Below are 16,493 nucleotides of genomic sequence, written 5' to 3'. Positions count from 1 at the left end.
TAATTTATTTTGCACTTTTTAATGAATATTGAGATTTTACATGGTCAGGCTTGTCAACTGAAGTTCAGTGACTTATTAATAAATAAGTTTCTCATAAGTGACACCTAGTTCAGGTCCAAAAATTAAGACCATTTCTATATCTACCATTACAATTGTCCACTCATTTTGCTTCACAATGCTGGCAAAGTGATAGTGTCCTGAGGTGAATCTTTTTGGTGCCCAGTAGGCTTTCTCTCTAGTTCCAGATAAAACTATTCAAAGGAAAGCTAGCAATTTATTTTTAAAAATTAGTGGTATCCAGGTAAACCAAAAATCACTCTAAGATATCATGGTCAGATCCTAGGACAATGGTGGTATCAGATTTCCAGATATTGAATCATATGTCCCCATAAAGAAGACTGATATTTAATAATGTTGTGACACTATACTCTCTCTCTCACATTGCCTGATGTCCACAGCCTTGACTACATGAAGTACAGAGGTTTATGTGCCAAAACATCATCAGGAGACAAGTCAGGTTTCATGCTTTTACTTCATGCAGTACCTGTCAGAAAAACAACCCACCACATGCTTGCTAGCATACAATACAGAAAACCTTTGTTCATAGGTAGGTACTAAGCTATTGGCCCTAGGGCCTATATAAGCCTAGCCAAAAAGGTACCCTGGCTTTTGCCACCCAAGAAAATTATTTTCCTGTGCCCCTGTCGAGCAGAGCCACAGAAGTGATCCCCGGGGTGAATTTCCTATCTCCCATCCAGTCATCAAGATTTTTCTTGAAGAGTGCTTATGAGGAGCTTTGTTTGATATAGACAGGTAGTTTGTTCCAGAGTATGGGAAGTCCCTGGGACAGGGATTTATCCCTCCAGCATGTTCTGTTTATTGTGGTGACAAGGTTTAGGTCACTAGTGCATGTAGCTCAGAGGGATTGGGATTTCTTTAAGTGGAGCATGTCCAACAGCTCTAGGCTTGACATAGCTTTGTATATTAGGCAGAGATCACCTCTGAGTAGGCGATATGCGACAGAGTAAAGCTGGAGTTTTTTGAGACAGTCTGCATAGAGCATCTGTTTGAGGCTGGTAATCCTCTTTGTGAGGTATTTCTGAGGCCTTTCTAGTTGTTGTAGATGTCTTGTCAGGTACATACCAAAAGGGGCTTTATACTCTATAATGGTTCTAATGAGTGATGAGTAGGGGGGGGGACAATTACCACTTTTTCCTGGTGAGAAACCTTTTGTGATGAGGTGTGCCACGTAGAAGGATTTCCTGACTACTGTAGTGATGTGATTATCAAAGGAGAGACTACTGTCCACCTGTGTCCTAAGGTCTCATCACACTTTCAGTGTTAAGTAGACTACCGCCTATGTGGTAGTTCATGGGTACAGAGTTTTTACCAAAAGGGATGACAATGCACTTTTTGGCACTGAGCTTGAAGCCATGGCTTTGACACCAGGCATCTGTCTCAGTGAGGCCCTTTTGTAGGATGTCCACATCGTTAGGAGTTTTGATTATGGCTCCTAGTTTGTAATCATCTGTGAACTTCATTAGCCAAAGACCTTCTGTGTTAGCCTGTACTTCTGAGAGGTAGACACCAAATAGGAGAGGACCCAGGACTGAACCCTGTGGTACTCCACTTGTCACTGGTCTGAAGTTGGATTTGGAGTCTGCTACTTTCACAGTGTGGGTTCTGTCAGTGAGCCAGTTGGCAATCCATCTTGTGACATAGGGATTTATATCTAGTTTAGTGAGTTTATCTATAATTCCAGAGTGGAGGATGGTGTTGAAAGCCTTGGCGAGATCTAGATAGGCTGTGTGAACCACCTTACCCTCATCTATGGCTTTGGTGACCGCTTCAAAGAAATCGATCAGGTTTAGGAGACATGATCTGCCTTTTACAAATGCAAACTGGGTGGGGTCCAGAGTTTGGAGATTACCAATGTCTTTGTTTATACGTTCCATGATGATACATTCCATTGCCTTGCAGACCAGGCTCATCAGGCTAATGGTGCAGTAGTTCCCGAGGTCCGTGGTGGCTCCCCCTTTTGGAGTGGGATAACTGTCACTGTGCACCATTCAGTGGGCACAAAGCCTGAGGTGAGGCTATGATTGAACATGGTGCTTAGGTGGGGTGCCAGTTCATTCTGTAGTCCATGTAGAATGCAGCCTGGGATGTTGTCAGGTCCCATAGATGCTGTGTTCTTGGCTTTGGAAAGTGTGTTTTTTACCTGTGCAGCCATGATTACTGGAACTTTGCATTCTTCCGGTATAGAGATGGGCCCTTTAGGGGGTGAGAGGGGGGTAAAGTTAGCACTGAACCTATCTGCCAGGATGTTGGCAATATCAGTTGAGTCTGTATATTTAGTGCCATTGTGCTGTAACTCAGAGCAGATCTGAATGTTGCCATTCAGATTCTTGACATAGCTATAGAATGCTTTGTGGTTGTCTTTAGAATCAGTGGCAATTTTGTTTTCGTAACTAGCTTTGGAGGATTTTATGAGGGATCTCAGCTTTTTACTGAGGCTGACCAGGGAGTTCCTCCAATGATGGGATTTTACTCTTTTTGCAACAGTTTCTTTTTTCTGTTGTACAGTTTGTTTATGGCAGGGGACCACCAGATTGGCTTCATTTTTTTGGAGGATAGCATCTTGGTTCTGTTAGGGCTTGCATGATCCATGCACTTGTGTAAGTGCTTATAAAGTGCATTTGTGTAGGATTCAGCAGTCATACCTCTACTGTCTGTCTGCATGAGTGTCGTGAAGTTTGCCACTTCTGTCTTAAGAAGCATGAAGTTGGCTTTGGAGAAATTTTTTACGGTGGTTTCCCTAATGCTGGGTGGGGGCAGGATGTGGATGTCTAGGGTGATTAGCTTGTGGTCGGATCTGACCAATGAGAAATTGATCTCTGGTGTGGAACACTGGTTGCCCATGTTGGTAATGACCAGGTCTAGGATATTGCTGCCCCTGGTGGGGGTGTGGATAAGTTGATCCAAGGTGTTGGAATTTATGAATTCCAGAAAACATTGAGCAAAAGAGTTGGTACATGAATAGTCTTCCCAGTTAATGGTGGGGTACTTGAAATCACCCATTATTAGGGTGTTAGGTTGTACCCTAATATTTTCCAGTGTATCGAGAAATTAGTAGTGGGAATCCTGGGGCATGGTGGGGGATCTGTAGCAAACTACAATTTGGATTGTGGTCTTGCCCAGAGTTAGTTGCGCTTGGATAATCTCGGATGCATTATGTTGATCAACTAGCCTGGAGGTGTTGATATCCTTAATGAATATGGACACGCCTCCACCTTTACTGTTTCAGTCCAGGTTAAGTGGCCGAAAGGTGTGGTATGAATTATAGCCTGGTAATGCATGTCTTGCACGCCTGTCATGGCCTTTTCCTGGTTATGATTACTGGTTGCACAGAAAGATGCATTGACTAAGCACCAATATGCTATCCAATGTCCTGAACTCACTGCTGTGCAGGGCCATGATTTCATCTTCCATCACTGGGGAATAGAGCATAATATATGAAGAAGTATGTACTGCTGGCCTGAATGGCTACAATAACATTATGTAATGGGAACAACCACAGCTGTACCTTTCTGTAGCAGAGACTCCTAATCCAGTGTAACTACAATAAAGTCATTAATATCCTTCTGGTCTGATAAAGCCTCCTCAGGCTTTCAAGCCATAAAACTTTTGTAGCAAGAGGTGGCCAAATTTAACTGCATACAACCTTTCCCAAATATGAATAATTCTGTGTCCCATACCATGTTATATAAGGAAATTTCTTTTTCACTTATAGTGTTGTTGATTAAGACTCTACCGCTAAAGATGGCAGATTTTACAGTCATGGGAAAATTAAAGTTTGCATGAGGCAGATGCTGAGCTGTCTTGAAGGGCAGATTGAGGAAATACACTGACATCTTCCTAATGGGTGGACAATGGGCAGACAGAAAATGTCAGATGTTCTTTTTCTACCACCACTTTCTACTTTTATATTTTAATCATTTAACCCAATGTACAATAATCTTTCAATTCCATGATTTTGTTTAAGCAACATAGAAATAAAATTTTTAGGGTGCTGTTTGAATTTGACCACTGACCGGATGACTTGCAATTATGAATTGTAATCATTTGAATTAGAGCTGCAACTAGGGAGTTTGGCACCCTGTGCAACACATCTATTGAGTGTCCCCCCCAACACACACTTTTATTTGTGATAATTTAATGACATATTCAGCTTGAAATCTGTCAGAAAGAACACTTTACCACTTTATAAGCTGTAGATCAGTGTTAGCTTGAAAACTATTTAATTGTCAGACTTTAATTTTTTTAAAGGTAGATAATTTGTAAACTAACAAACTGTAAGACAGGCAGTTTACAAGTCTGAAAACTGTCAAGCATTTTTTAAAAGTCCTGGTTCCCCACAAGTTGGCAGCTCATTCGCCCCACCCTTCATACAACACTGGCATGAACCTAGCTAAAACTAAATCAATGCTGGTGCATGGCACCACCCATCTGTCTCATCTTCCTGTGATTGTACTGTTGATAACATAAGGGGAATTGGCTGGAATTTGTATCTCCATTTGAGATCTGGGCATTGTCCTTGACAGCAGCTGTCTATCATCAGAATACTTTTTTTTCATCAGATGAGATGATATAGGCCCTCTTCAGATCTTAGAACAGTGAACTATGATTACATTTCTTGTGTTCTGTCCTGACTTTTAACTAAGCCTTTTGGATAATGAACAGGCTCACTAGAGGGCAGGTTCAGAATTCGTTGGCAAGTTTGTTGAACGGCAAAACTCAAATAGGTCATATTACAACTGCGATGCAGAATTTGTGTCGACTGTCAGTTGCAGTCTGATGTACTTTCAGGACTCTAACTTTCACTTTCCTTGTCCAGATGACATGGCCCTGCTCATTTAAAGTCCTGCTGAGATATATGCCTTTTCACCAAGTAAGGCTATCAAGTAAAGGGCTACTAACTATTCCAGTGGTTAATTCTGAGATATTAGGTAGGCTTTTATTCATTTATGTTATGTATTCATTTTGCCTGCTTTCCTCAATCCCCTTGAAATAATCTACCTTCCTTGATTCGGGCATGCATTTAACAAAAATGCGTAGGCATGTGAATATGTTTTAAATAAAATAAATACTAAGACGTCTCTCCATAGCTATGAACAAACGACGGACAGTTCTCAACAGAATAACGACCAAATCCAGAAAGAATCAGGGACACTTAAAATATTAATACTATTAACTTCGACATCAACAGAATAGGTGAGTGTAAAGTAATACACATTTTATGAAGTAAAATAAGTTTAGAACTCTAATTATTGTTATTACTTTTTCGTGCAATTCACCATCTTTTCTCCAAAGTCACCCGTTTTAGAAGGGGTTAAGGACAGTGATAAATTTGAGTCAAAATCAAGGACATCCCTGAAAATCGGATGCAGATGGGATGTAGGCGTCTCTGTCCATAACAGTCGGTCTCCATAACATATAAACATCGTGTAATGTCGCTCTTACCTGAAAATAGAGCTATTATCAAAACGGTAAGGGGGTAGGTGGGTATTTTCACATGTGGCAGGGCATCGGGCTTATACTTTGATACTTACTGACAAGCAGGTGCTCGCGCTGTTTCTCTCCCTGTCTCTGCCAGTCAGTCCTGGTGCAAACATGACAATTTTGCGCTCCTCATATACTCCCCGTAGCTTTTGCTAAATATCTCTATGGGACAGGCTAAAACAGCACACAAGGCGTTAAGGTTGCCAATGCCATCTCACCAGCTCAGTGGAGTTATTTGACCTTCGGTGATGCGAGGAATCCTTAAGGGGCCAGCAGCTGTTTGTGTGCGCCTGTGGTGTGACAGCCCCCGCCCCCACCTCACCGCGCCTGGGGACTAATATTTCAACCCTGCTAAAATGCCTTCCCAGAACATGTGCTGTCTGTCACTCAACTTATTTGGAATACCCGGTGGCGACACAAAGTTGAATGAAAAGTTAAAGCGCGTTTCCACAGTACTAAGACTTGAACCTCGCCCGAAACCGGTGCCTTTCACTACACAACCGCACATTCAGCTCGCAGAGCGTAGATCTGCTGGACTTGTTACTGGAGGTGCTTGGTATTGTTTGGGTCTAGTCCGACATGGCTGGCACTATTACAAACTGCATAGCCCTTGTGCTTCTGGGAGCTGTTCTTGCACAGGTAAAGTTTAGATTTTATATTGCGTCTTTAGATGTTGGACGCGGTGCGTGTGAAGCAGATAACTGTTTTGTGGGTAAGACAAGTTACAAATGTAACTCGGTGACTCACTGAACAGCACATGTTGCCAAAACTGATGTAATAACAACCACTTGCTGATATTTTAGTAAATAATTGAATTAACAGAGGTAGCGGATTTTGCTTCCACGTCTAAATGACTTAGTCCCTCCTTTGGTAGAATTAGACTGGTGGTCCTGGTTAGTCCCAATAGCAAGTTGTATCACTAATATTTGTAGTTAATCACAATTATTCGACTGTCCCGACCCAGTAAAATTGTTCTGCACTCTTTTCTAATCTGTTTTGAAGTGGTCTTTTCCTCACTTGCGCAGGCTTACTTGCCCGTCCCAAGTTGAAGCTTTCAGCTAGCCTTCTCTTTTGGGGGAGCCCCTGAGCCTACTAGTCTGAGGTCCAGGCTAGAAATGTTCCTGAAGACAGGGTCAAGGTGTTAATGTGTTAGGTCAGTGCTGAAACCTGTATGTTGTAGATTACTTTGAAAAGAAGTACGTGTCTTAAGGTATTGGCTGCTGTGTTAAGATAAATTCGTTTCTTCACTGACCTGTACCTCTACGTTGTTATGGGCAGTGCGATTATGTATTTCTATGTTTCCATTTTTTTATTATTTTTGGTACACTTAGAATACAGATTGAGAGGCTTAAACGTTTTAAGGTAAAATGCATGCACCTGTCAATTTCCTTAACGTCTTTAGTGGCTAGTGGGTAGAAAAGAGGAATCGAAACATCACTGCGGATAGTAATCACTAACAGTGTAAAATCAGGTTTCATTTCCACGAGAAACCTTTTAGATCGCGCTATTGGTGTTGCAGTGCCATAAGACAATAGCTAAAGAAGTTTCTCTAAATGAGGGAATACCCTACATAGGATGTAGGTGTGGTGACTGTCTCTCTAAATCATCACGACTGGTTGGAGTTCCCCTTCCTCAAACTTCTATTTAGTTGAAAGAGTACTCTGTAACCAGATGAATGCCCACAGACAGTGCCACTGCCCTTTATTAGTAATCAGTGAGCAGCCTCAATTCAAGGGCAAAATACACTGTAAATTTGCACCTGCAGACTTCATGGAGTTATATGTTTCCACTGAATCTCTTGCATGGGTGGGCATAAAACCCAAAGACTCAAAACTGCCATCTTTAATGGCCTTGATTGTCATCCTGTAGCATATGTTACAAAGGGCACCTTAGTGACACATTGCTCATGGGAGGTACCAATGCCAACAGTCTGACTTCTGCATATGAATTCTTGCCTTCTTTCTATACTACACTTGAAGTCCTAGAAGCCATAATTTATTTAGTCTGAAGACATAGTGCACACCATAGGGCTAGAATTTTCAAATGAGTACTAGCTATGTAAAGGCATATTACTGAGCTTTCCCTAGAAACAAGAGCTACAAGAAAACTGCAGCTAAGATGTCAAGAAGTACTGAAAACTGAAATTAGAAATCATTCAATATGAATAAACACAATCCATGCTTATTTAGAGAGGAGACGAGAGTAGTAACAAATGTAACGAAGTCTGTCGGATGCACTGAGTTTGGTAACATGATAACATGACAAGGAGTAAGCTATCAGATGATGGTGTGACTGTGAGGTGAGTGCTCAGTACAAAGGACAGTGACAACTGTATACTACAGACAGTGTTGTAAATGCTTGGACAGTTTGTGTTGTAGATACTGGATACTTCCCAAATAATGTGTTTTAAGATTACTCCATTTGTAGATGGTAACAAACAAGTGCAGCGTAGCCCAAATGCACTGAAAAAGATGTAAACATGGCAGCCACAGTTCAGTGCCAGTGAAATTTGAAGTAATACACTTTTCAACAAAACACCAGTAAACCGGCAGCTACTTACATTGGGGAAATGTATGTATGTATGTATTTATTTTTTTATTTATTGACATTTGATCACTGGGAAACTCTGTCTGAGTAAATACCCATTTTCAGTGGAGGCCCAGGGAGAAAAGCTCCAGAGTATTACAAAAACACTCCATCTCTTTCAAAGAACATCAGAGAGTATATCACATTACTCAAACACATTTTAGTACCAATGGGAATATTATTTTAAATTCTTTACAATGGATATGGTATATGAACAAAAGAGATGGAGATCAGGGCATTAATTACTGTTATAAGAGTGGAAGTGGAAGATTATGATGGATGCACATGGTTAATTCATAAATGAGTTTTTTTTTTACTGAAATTGTATAACTAGAAAGTTGAAAGAGCTTGAGAGACTATTTGATATGCTGTTACACAGTTGAAAAGAAATAATGAATCATTTTGATAGTGAAATGTTGGAGTGGTGCCTGCTCAAACTATTTTATTTCTGAGATAATCTGGAAGAATCTTAACAAAATGCTACAGCTCTTTGTGTTGGCTTGTTGAAGAAAACTCTTATTAAGGCTAAATGAGAGGTATTTGATAATGATGTCTGGTCCACTAATGCTTACAGTAAATGTTCTCACTGGATCCTTGCAAAAATGGCTGCTGAAATTGTATGTATGTGTGCTGATATAGTCTTGTAGATTACATGAACATTTTGAATGGTAGTCAGAAGAGTCATGTGGTTGTCAATTTGAGAATTTCAGACTGTCACCATTCTGAGTAAATAGAACACACAAGCATATCTCATACCTTCTTCCTCCTAATTTCGGTTTTCTTAATGATTTTCTCACAGCCTTAGATATTGAAGGGAAGTCATAAATGTTACCACAAAGTGTATAGTACATGTGTACTTAGTGTAATCTTTCTGAGTGACTAGAAAGCACAAAAGATGTGGTAGGGATATTCTTGAATACAGATTGTGTACAGTTAGTGTATGCATTAATGGATCTAGCCCTTAGTGTATCATTAATGAATCCCAGGAATAATTTCAGAGTACATTTTTCTCATGTATACTTATTTACAAAACAGCATTACATGGGAGTAACTCCCATTGCTAATAAATATGCTAGAATCTGACTCTACTTCAAGCTGTTGCTTCAAATAATAGAAACAGTAGTAATAATAACACCATCATCATCATATGGTTATCTACTAAAGACCTTTCTCTATTTTTTCTGATAGTTCAGATTTTAATACACAAGCACTGGTCCAATTCACTTGTCTGGGATCCATAAAGTGTAATTAAACTGGAGTACATTATTTAATGTCTGTCCAGAAGTGATAGTGCAGGTAGAATTTCCCAATTATGGAAGATTGCACAGACATTATTATCTTACACTCTATCTCTGAGTGAAAACCACTTTGATTAAATATGTTTTGTCCTTTAATCGCTATATACCAACATGTTTTCCGGTTTTGCAGCTATCAGCATAGAGTGCTGTATGTCTGCCCCATAACTGACAGTACAGTTGAAGAAACACTCTATGCAGCCTCTGAGGGTGACTTGGTTGACCTGAGACTAATGTAGTTTAAGAGTAGAAGTTTAGAGCATTTGCTGCTTTAACTATATTTTCTTACTGGAGAAAAAGTGTCTTCACACTAGCTATTAACTCAGACACTTGAGAAATTAGCATGTTTTCTTGCTTTTACTGTGTTTTCTCTAGAAGTATTGTGGCCACTGCATCATGGGTTGGTCCAGACTTTTTGTTTGCTTTCGTTATAACTATCTGTATATCCATCAACCTGTTTGATACTATACCTCCAGGTACTCTTATACATACATACATATATACATACATACAAATTTTTCAAGCACGGGCATTAAAGCCCTTCTAGCATGCCAATATGCCAAAAAACTTGTTCCCATAATAAATGTCCAGGCTGTTCTTAAAAATATCTAAACTAGTACTTGTTTTAATGTAATTTGGTAGTCTGTACCAAGCATCAGCTACTCTGTCAGAGAACCAATTAGTGCACTTTTCATTCCTATAGAATCTTCTGCATAGGTTATCTGATGATTCTCTAGCACTTTTTGATAACCCCAAACATTCCCAGAGGTAGTTGTCCCTAAATGCCTTATATACCTGAATAAGATCTCCTCTTAAATATCTGTAATATCTTATGTACAATATAACAGCTCAAGCTTCAATTATTACATTGTATTCATAGCCTTATCATTCGATGAGTCGCTATGTCTATGAAAAGTCATTCCAGATATAAGGATCAAAGCATACATATTCAATACACCCCTCAATGAGAAAAAGTTGACAATGTATTGAATTAGTGACCCTGCATTTTATCAGCTCCTCTAAAATATCTGGTTCAGAACAGGTACAATAGCTGCAACTATGCAGATTTAGAATTAAAACAGGCATTATATAGCTGTAGTCCTTCTGCATGTGCATTTCATCTTGAAGTTACATTATATCAGATATTTTCAAAGTCATAAGCATTTACTACACAAAGTTATGCAATAGCCTAGTAATGTATTAGAGAAAGTTAAGATACCAAGAAATGGAGGACTAGGATTGTAAAGCGGAACACAAGATTTTCAGCCCCTCCTCATTTCAAAGATACATCCTCCACATACATGATCACACAGAATTGATATGCATCTGAAATAGTGTGCAAAATATAGACATTTCCTGTCTGTCATACCTGTCATGTTACTTAATCAGACCTTCTGGCAAGTCTCGTTATATTTATTGCAGTTCAGACTGTCATAGTTATTGTCAACAAAATATTCAAAAGCTTCAAATGACTTTTTTGATTCTGTAAGGTACACTAACCCCAGTCTTTGTTATATAAATATATATAAAACTCTTTTAGAACTTACATATGGTCTGGTGAAACTAGATCATAGTATTTTGCATTGCAGTCTAAGTACAACCTTGCTAGCGTATAGACACAGCACCTGACAGTATCACTTGAAATCAAGCATAAACAAGGAGTGTAATGTCAGTGGTGCCATCAGGAAGAGGGATGAAGCAGCCAGGAGCTGGCTATCCAATCACATGGGAAGGGGGCGGACTTCTTTTTGCATGGCTGCCTACTAACTGATCACTGACTGGGAGCAGAGCTAGAACAGCAGACGCTTTGTGCAGTCACCAGTGCAGACCCTGATTTGTTAGTAAAGTACTTGTGATATCTTGGGTCCCTATCAGTTGATCAAGCTTTTAGAAACTCGAAGTCCATATGGTCGAGACTATATGATTGAGTTTTTGAAAACTCAAAGCTTTTAATGGAGAGCATGGTACAGCAAGGATTGGGAAATTTACAATTTTCCTAACTGTAGTGCGATCTTAGAGATGGCATATATAATTTGCAGGGGGTGTGGGGGGGTGCAGGGGGGCTTGTCCCCCTGTATTCAGATTTTTTTTTTGACATTCAAGTTTTTGAAAACTCGATCATATGGTCTCTTCAATATTTTTTTCGAGTTTCTGAAAAGTCAATCATCTGACATAGACCCAGTGGTCAGGAAATCCTTCTACGTGGCTCATCTCATCACAAAAGGATTCTCATCCAGAAAAAAAGAGGTCATTGTTCCCCTCTACTCATCACTCATTAGACCCATAATAGAGTACAATGCCCCTTTTGGTATGTACCTCACAAGACATCTACAACAACTGGAAAGACCACAGAAATACCTCACAAAGAGGATTACTGGCCTCAAACAGATGCCCTATGCAGACTGTCTCAAAAAACTACAGCTTTACTCCATCGCATATCGCCTACTCAGGGGCGATCTCTGCCTAACATACAAAGCTATGTTAAACCCAGAGCTGTTGGACATGCTCCACTTAAAGAAATCCCAATCCCTCCGAGCTACATGCTCTAGGGACCTAAACCTTGTCACCACAATAAACAGAACATGCTGGAGGGATAGATTCCTGTCCCAGAGACTTCCCATACTCTGGAACAGACTACCTATCTATGTCAAACAGAGCTCCTCATTAGCACTCTTCAAGAAAAATCTTGATGATTGGATGGGAAATGGGAAATTCACCCCGGGGATCACTTCTGTGGCTCTGCTCGACAGGGCACAGGAAAATAATTTTCTTGGGTGGCGAAAGCCAGGGTACATTTTTTGGCTAGGCTTGTATGGGCCCTAGGGCCGATAGCCTAGTACCTACCTATGAACCTATGAACATATATATATATATATATATATATATATATATATATATATATATACACACACACACACACACAGAAATTTATATGTATAAATATATATATATATATTTTGTATATATATATATATATATATATATATATATATATATATATATACACACACACACACACACACACACACACACACACACACACACAATATATGTGTGTGTGTGTGAGTGCCTTCAGTTTGATTGTAAGTTCAGTTTATTGTATGCTTTGTTAGGAGGGTTGTTTTTTTCAAACTGCTTGTTCATAGCAGGATGCCAGCTGCTTTGTTTGTGGGATCACTGTGCGAGTGGTGTTTGCCCTTTCCCCACTATTTTGCAATCTTGGCATTGGTATATATAATTAGCAGAGTGGCCTCCATGTGTTTTTTTTTCTTTTTCTTTTTTCAGGTTTGCATGAGGTACGTGCTTGGTGCATGTGTGCTGGCATACTGACTGATTTAGTTTTGACCACTTGTGGTCGATGTAATGTATGCCGATGTAAATGGTCTGCGATGTAACCACATATAGCCATATACATAGATATATTTATCCACAGAACTTACAAACTACTGACCAATAGCAATACTATCCCCTTTAGCAAAAGTTCTTGAAAAGTGCATACATTTCCAAATATTAGACTACCTCCATACACACAAACTTCTCTCAAACACTCAGCACGGGTTTCACCCCTTCCATAGTACCACCACTGCCCTTTTGTCCTTTACCAATACATTAAGCTCTCATAGAAACAATGGTAGATATGTTTTTGCCACCTTTCTTGACTTATCCAAGGCCTTTGATATGGTTAGACTTGACATTCTCAACACAGAACTATCTGAATTAGCTCTTTCTCAATCCTCTATAGCATGGTTCCAAAGCTATTTAGCCAGCCATCAGCAGGCAGTTCTGTGGAAACAAGACCTCTCACCCCTTCTTCCAGTCACTTTTGGTGTTCCCCAGTTCTATATTAGGCCCACTGCTGATCACCCTCTATATCAACAAGCTCTATTCCTCCACTCCCAATGCATCTGTCATGCAGTATGCAGATGAATCTTTGTTAATTTGTGCAGCTTCCTCACTAAAGGAACTTCATACATTAACACAAGAATCATTCCTCTCTGTGGAAGCAGGCTATCCAATATCCAGCTTATACAAAACCCTGCTAAAACCCGACTACTGCTCTTTAAACCTACTAGGTCCTCCTCATCAACTACCACTTTTAATATCATGTCCAGCATCAAAACTACTATATCTCCCGCAGAGCACACCAAACTTCTTGGTGTAGAGATTGATAACAATCTCAGATTTGATATTCACATCTTCCAGACCATCAAGAAAGTCCACAAAAACTGGGTACCCTTTATACAAATAGACAATTCCTTACCCAACCAACAAAAGCAACCATAGTCCACACTCGCCCTCCTCTATGCCTCACCTATTCTAACCAACCTTATAAAATCAGACCTAGCTAAGCTTGACTCATGCTACAACAAAATTGCTAGATTCGCCTCAGACTCCCCATTTAGATCTCACCACTGCTCATCCTTGAAGCAGCTTAACTGGCTGGAACTTCCCCAACTCTTACACTACAATCAACTTGTTCCGGCCCATAAAATTCTGTATCATGCAGAAAACACCCTGCACTACAAAACCTACTTCACCTCCACAGCAGTAACAGAACTCTTTGCCCCAGTAACAAATCTATTCTAATAGTAACTAATCTAACAATACTGCAGGTGACTCCCTCTTCTCTAATTATGTGTCCAAAAACTGGAACGCTATACCTAGTCATATACCTACTATCACTTCCTTTACACAGTCTAAACAATCATTAAAAAAACATCTCATTAATAGCTGGGTATGCTCTTGCACTACACCAGGTTAGACCCTCTTCCACTATGCTCACCACTCCTAATCTTACATGACAATTTTTAATTGACAATTAATGAGTCTAGGTCCTAGGGCTCTACATATACATATGATATAATAAAAATGAAAGTTCGTTCTGGCTTAGACTTTTAATCAACCTTTGTGCTGTTGTTGTTTTACACATGTCACTCCTGCTATTATGTTGATGTTTTTGTAGGCTTGAGACTCTAGTAATGTTGTATTACAGCTCTGTTTCACCAAGTGTGTTATTACGTCTGTATTTACTTCTTGAGCAATGTATAACTGTACTTGAATGTAACTTTTTATTTGCAACTTTTGTTTATGCACTGTTACATGTTTTCTTATTGATGGAACCTTTCTCCCTGGATCTTCACTGAAAATGGACCTATGTAGTGGACTATCCCGGTTAACAAATGTAAAATAAATAAATAAATATATAAATATATATATATATATATAGAGAGAGAGAGAGAGAGTGTGGGACTATAGCTTTAAGAGGGCATTAATAGTAACAGGAATTGTGTCATATGATCATCAGTATTCCCTTTACTTTAAGTAAATATTCTGATGAGAGCAGATCTTATGTCTCAGTCTCTTCATTCAGCCATTACTGGTGTGATGTATGTTGATCTAGTATACATAATGCATTACAAAGACCGTCCACAAATGTTGATCTTTGACACCATCACTTTACCAAACCAGTAGTGATGTAATAACTATTAAGTGATGAGACTGCCAGGGTCGGAGATGTTAACAGGAGAAATCTGTAGAATGGTGCAGAAACTACAGAAAAAAACCTAGAAGTAGCATAGGTTAAAAAAATGCCCATTTTTTCCTGTAAAAGATAATCATGGTAGTACTGAAAGAGTCATTGGTTTGCTTTTTACTGTTTGTCACAGTGAAGCCTTGTGACAGACACTCATGGAATTTATTTTCTGTGGCACACTGCCTTATGTCTTTCGTGGATTAGTTATAGTTGTCTGTGGCCAGGGAGAAAACAAAGGCACTGTTGCTAGATTCTGGAATCATAAAACTATTTTCATTTGAGTTGGTCTTGATTTATTTTATACTTGGTAACAATAAGCTAAACGTACTTTTATGCTCAGAGCATTGAAAAATGTATTTGTTTTTACATAATGTGAACTTTAGTCATTAACAGTCACATAATGCTTAAGTAATAATCCATGACTGTATGTAGGTATATTAGGATTTACCCACAGCTGGTGTGTTTGATCATGAGGATGAAGTCCGATTTATTAAAAAAAACAACTGTGGTTAAGTCCTGATATACCCACAAACAGAAGTGGACTATCATTTTTATACAGTGACATTATTTAAGAAATAAATTGCTTAGCTTTCTTAAATAATGTCTTTCTATAATGGCACTTCAGTCTTCTTCCGCATTCTTCCTTGTTTACTGATTTACTGCGCATGCTTATAGTATAGTTTCATAGTATAGTACTAGGCTATCTGCCCTAGGGCATTTATAAGCCTAGCCAAAGTGTATGTGGCTTTCGCCACCCCATGTAATGATACAAAAGTGTACAATTTAAATTAAATTTAGTTTACTGTGCCACTATCTAGCAATGACACAGAGATGACCCCCAGGGTAAATCTACGATCACCCATCCATTCGTCCAGATTTCTCTTGAAGAGAGTCAGTGAGGGGCTCTGCCTAACATGGACAGGTATCCTGTTCCAGAGTGCGGGAAGCCTCTGGGTTATGAATCTGTCCCTCCAGCATGTCCTATTCATATTTGTGCTGAGGTTTAGATCTTTAGCTGTCATGGCTCTGATGGATTTGGATTTTTTGAGGTGGAGCATGTCCATTAATTCTGAATTGGACATGGCCTTGTACGTAAGGCACAGATCATCTCTGAGCAGACGGTATGCTACTGAATAGAGCTGGAGCTTTTTCAGTCTGGCAGCATATGACATATGCTGGAGACCCTTGATCCTCTTGGTAAGGTACTTTTGGGATCTCTCCAGCTGCTGCAGGTGCCGGGTGAGGTACATACCAAATGGGGCATTATACTCAATCATAGGCCTGATAAGGGAGGAATATAAGGGTACAATGACATCCTTTGATCTGGATGTGAATCCCTTCATGATAAGGTGGGCAAGGTAGAAGGTCTTTCTAACCACTTTGGCGATGTGGGTGTCAAATGAGAGGTCACTGTCAACTTGGGTCCCCAGGTCTCTGATTACTTTTTCCGTACTTAATGGATTACCGCCTATGTGGTAATTTGTGGGTACTTTGTTTTTTCCAAAGGGGATGACTAT

General features: G+C 39.5%; 1 protein-coding gene across 1 annotated transcript in view; it reads left to right on the top strand.

The window, feature by feature from the left end:
* Positions 1-5,626: 5,626 nt before the first annotated feature.
* CDH15 (cadherin 15) overlaps positions 5,627-16,493 on the top strand; it is a 394,116-nt gene continuing 383,249 nt past the window's right edge. The window contains exon 1 of the mRNA XM_044081834.1: positions 5,627-6,201. Coding sequence (XP_043937769.1) covers positions 6,142-6,201 — 60 coding nt within the window. The 5' untranslated portion in view covers positions 5,627-6,141. The remainder of the gene's footprint in view (positions 6,202-16,493) is intronic.

Source organism: Protopterus annectens, chromosome 8.part1, assembly GCF_019279795.1.
Source record: "Protopterus annectens isolate FY-2018-M chromosome 8.part1, PAN1.0, whole genome shotgun sequence".
Taxonomy (NCBI): domain Eukaryota; kingdom Metazoa; phylum Chordata; order Ceratodontiformes; family Protopteridae; genus Protopterus; species Protopterus annectens.
This window is presented reverse-complemented; position numbering and strand designations above follow the sequence as displayed.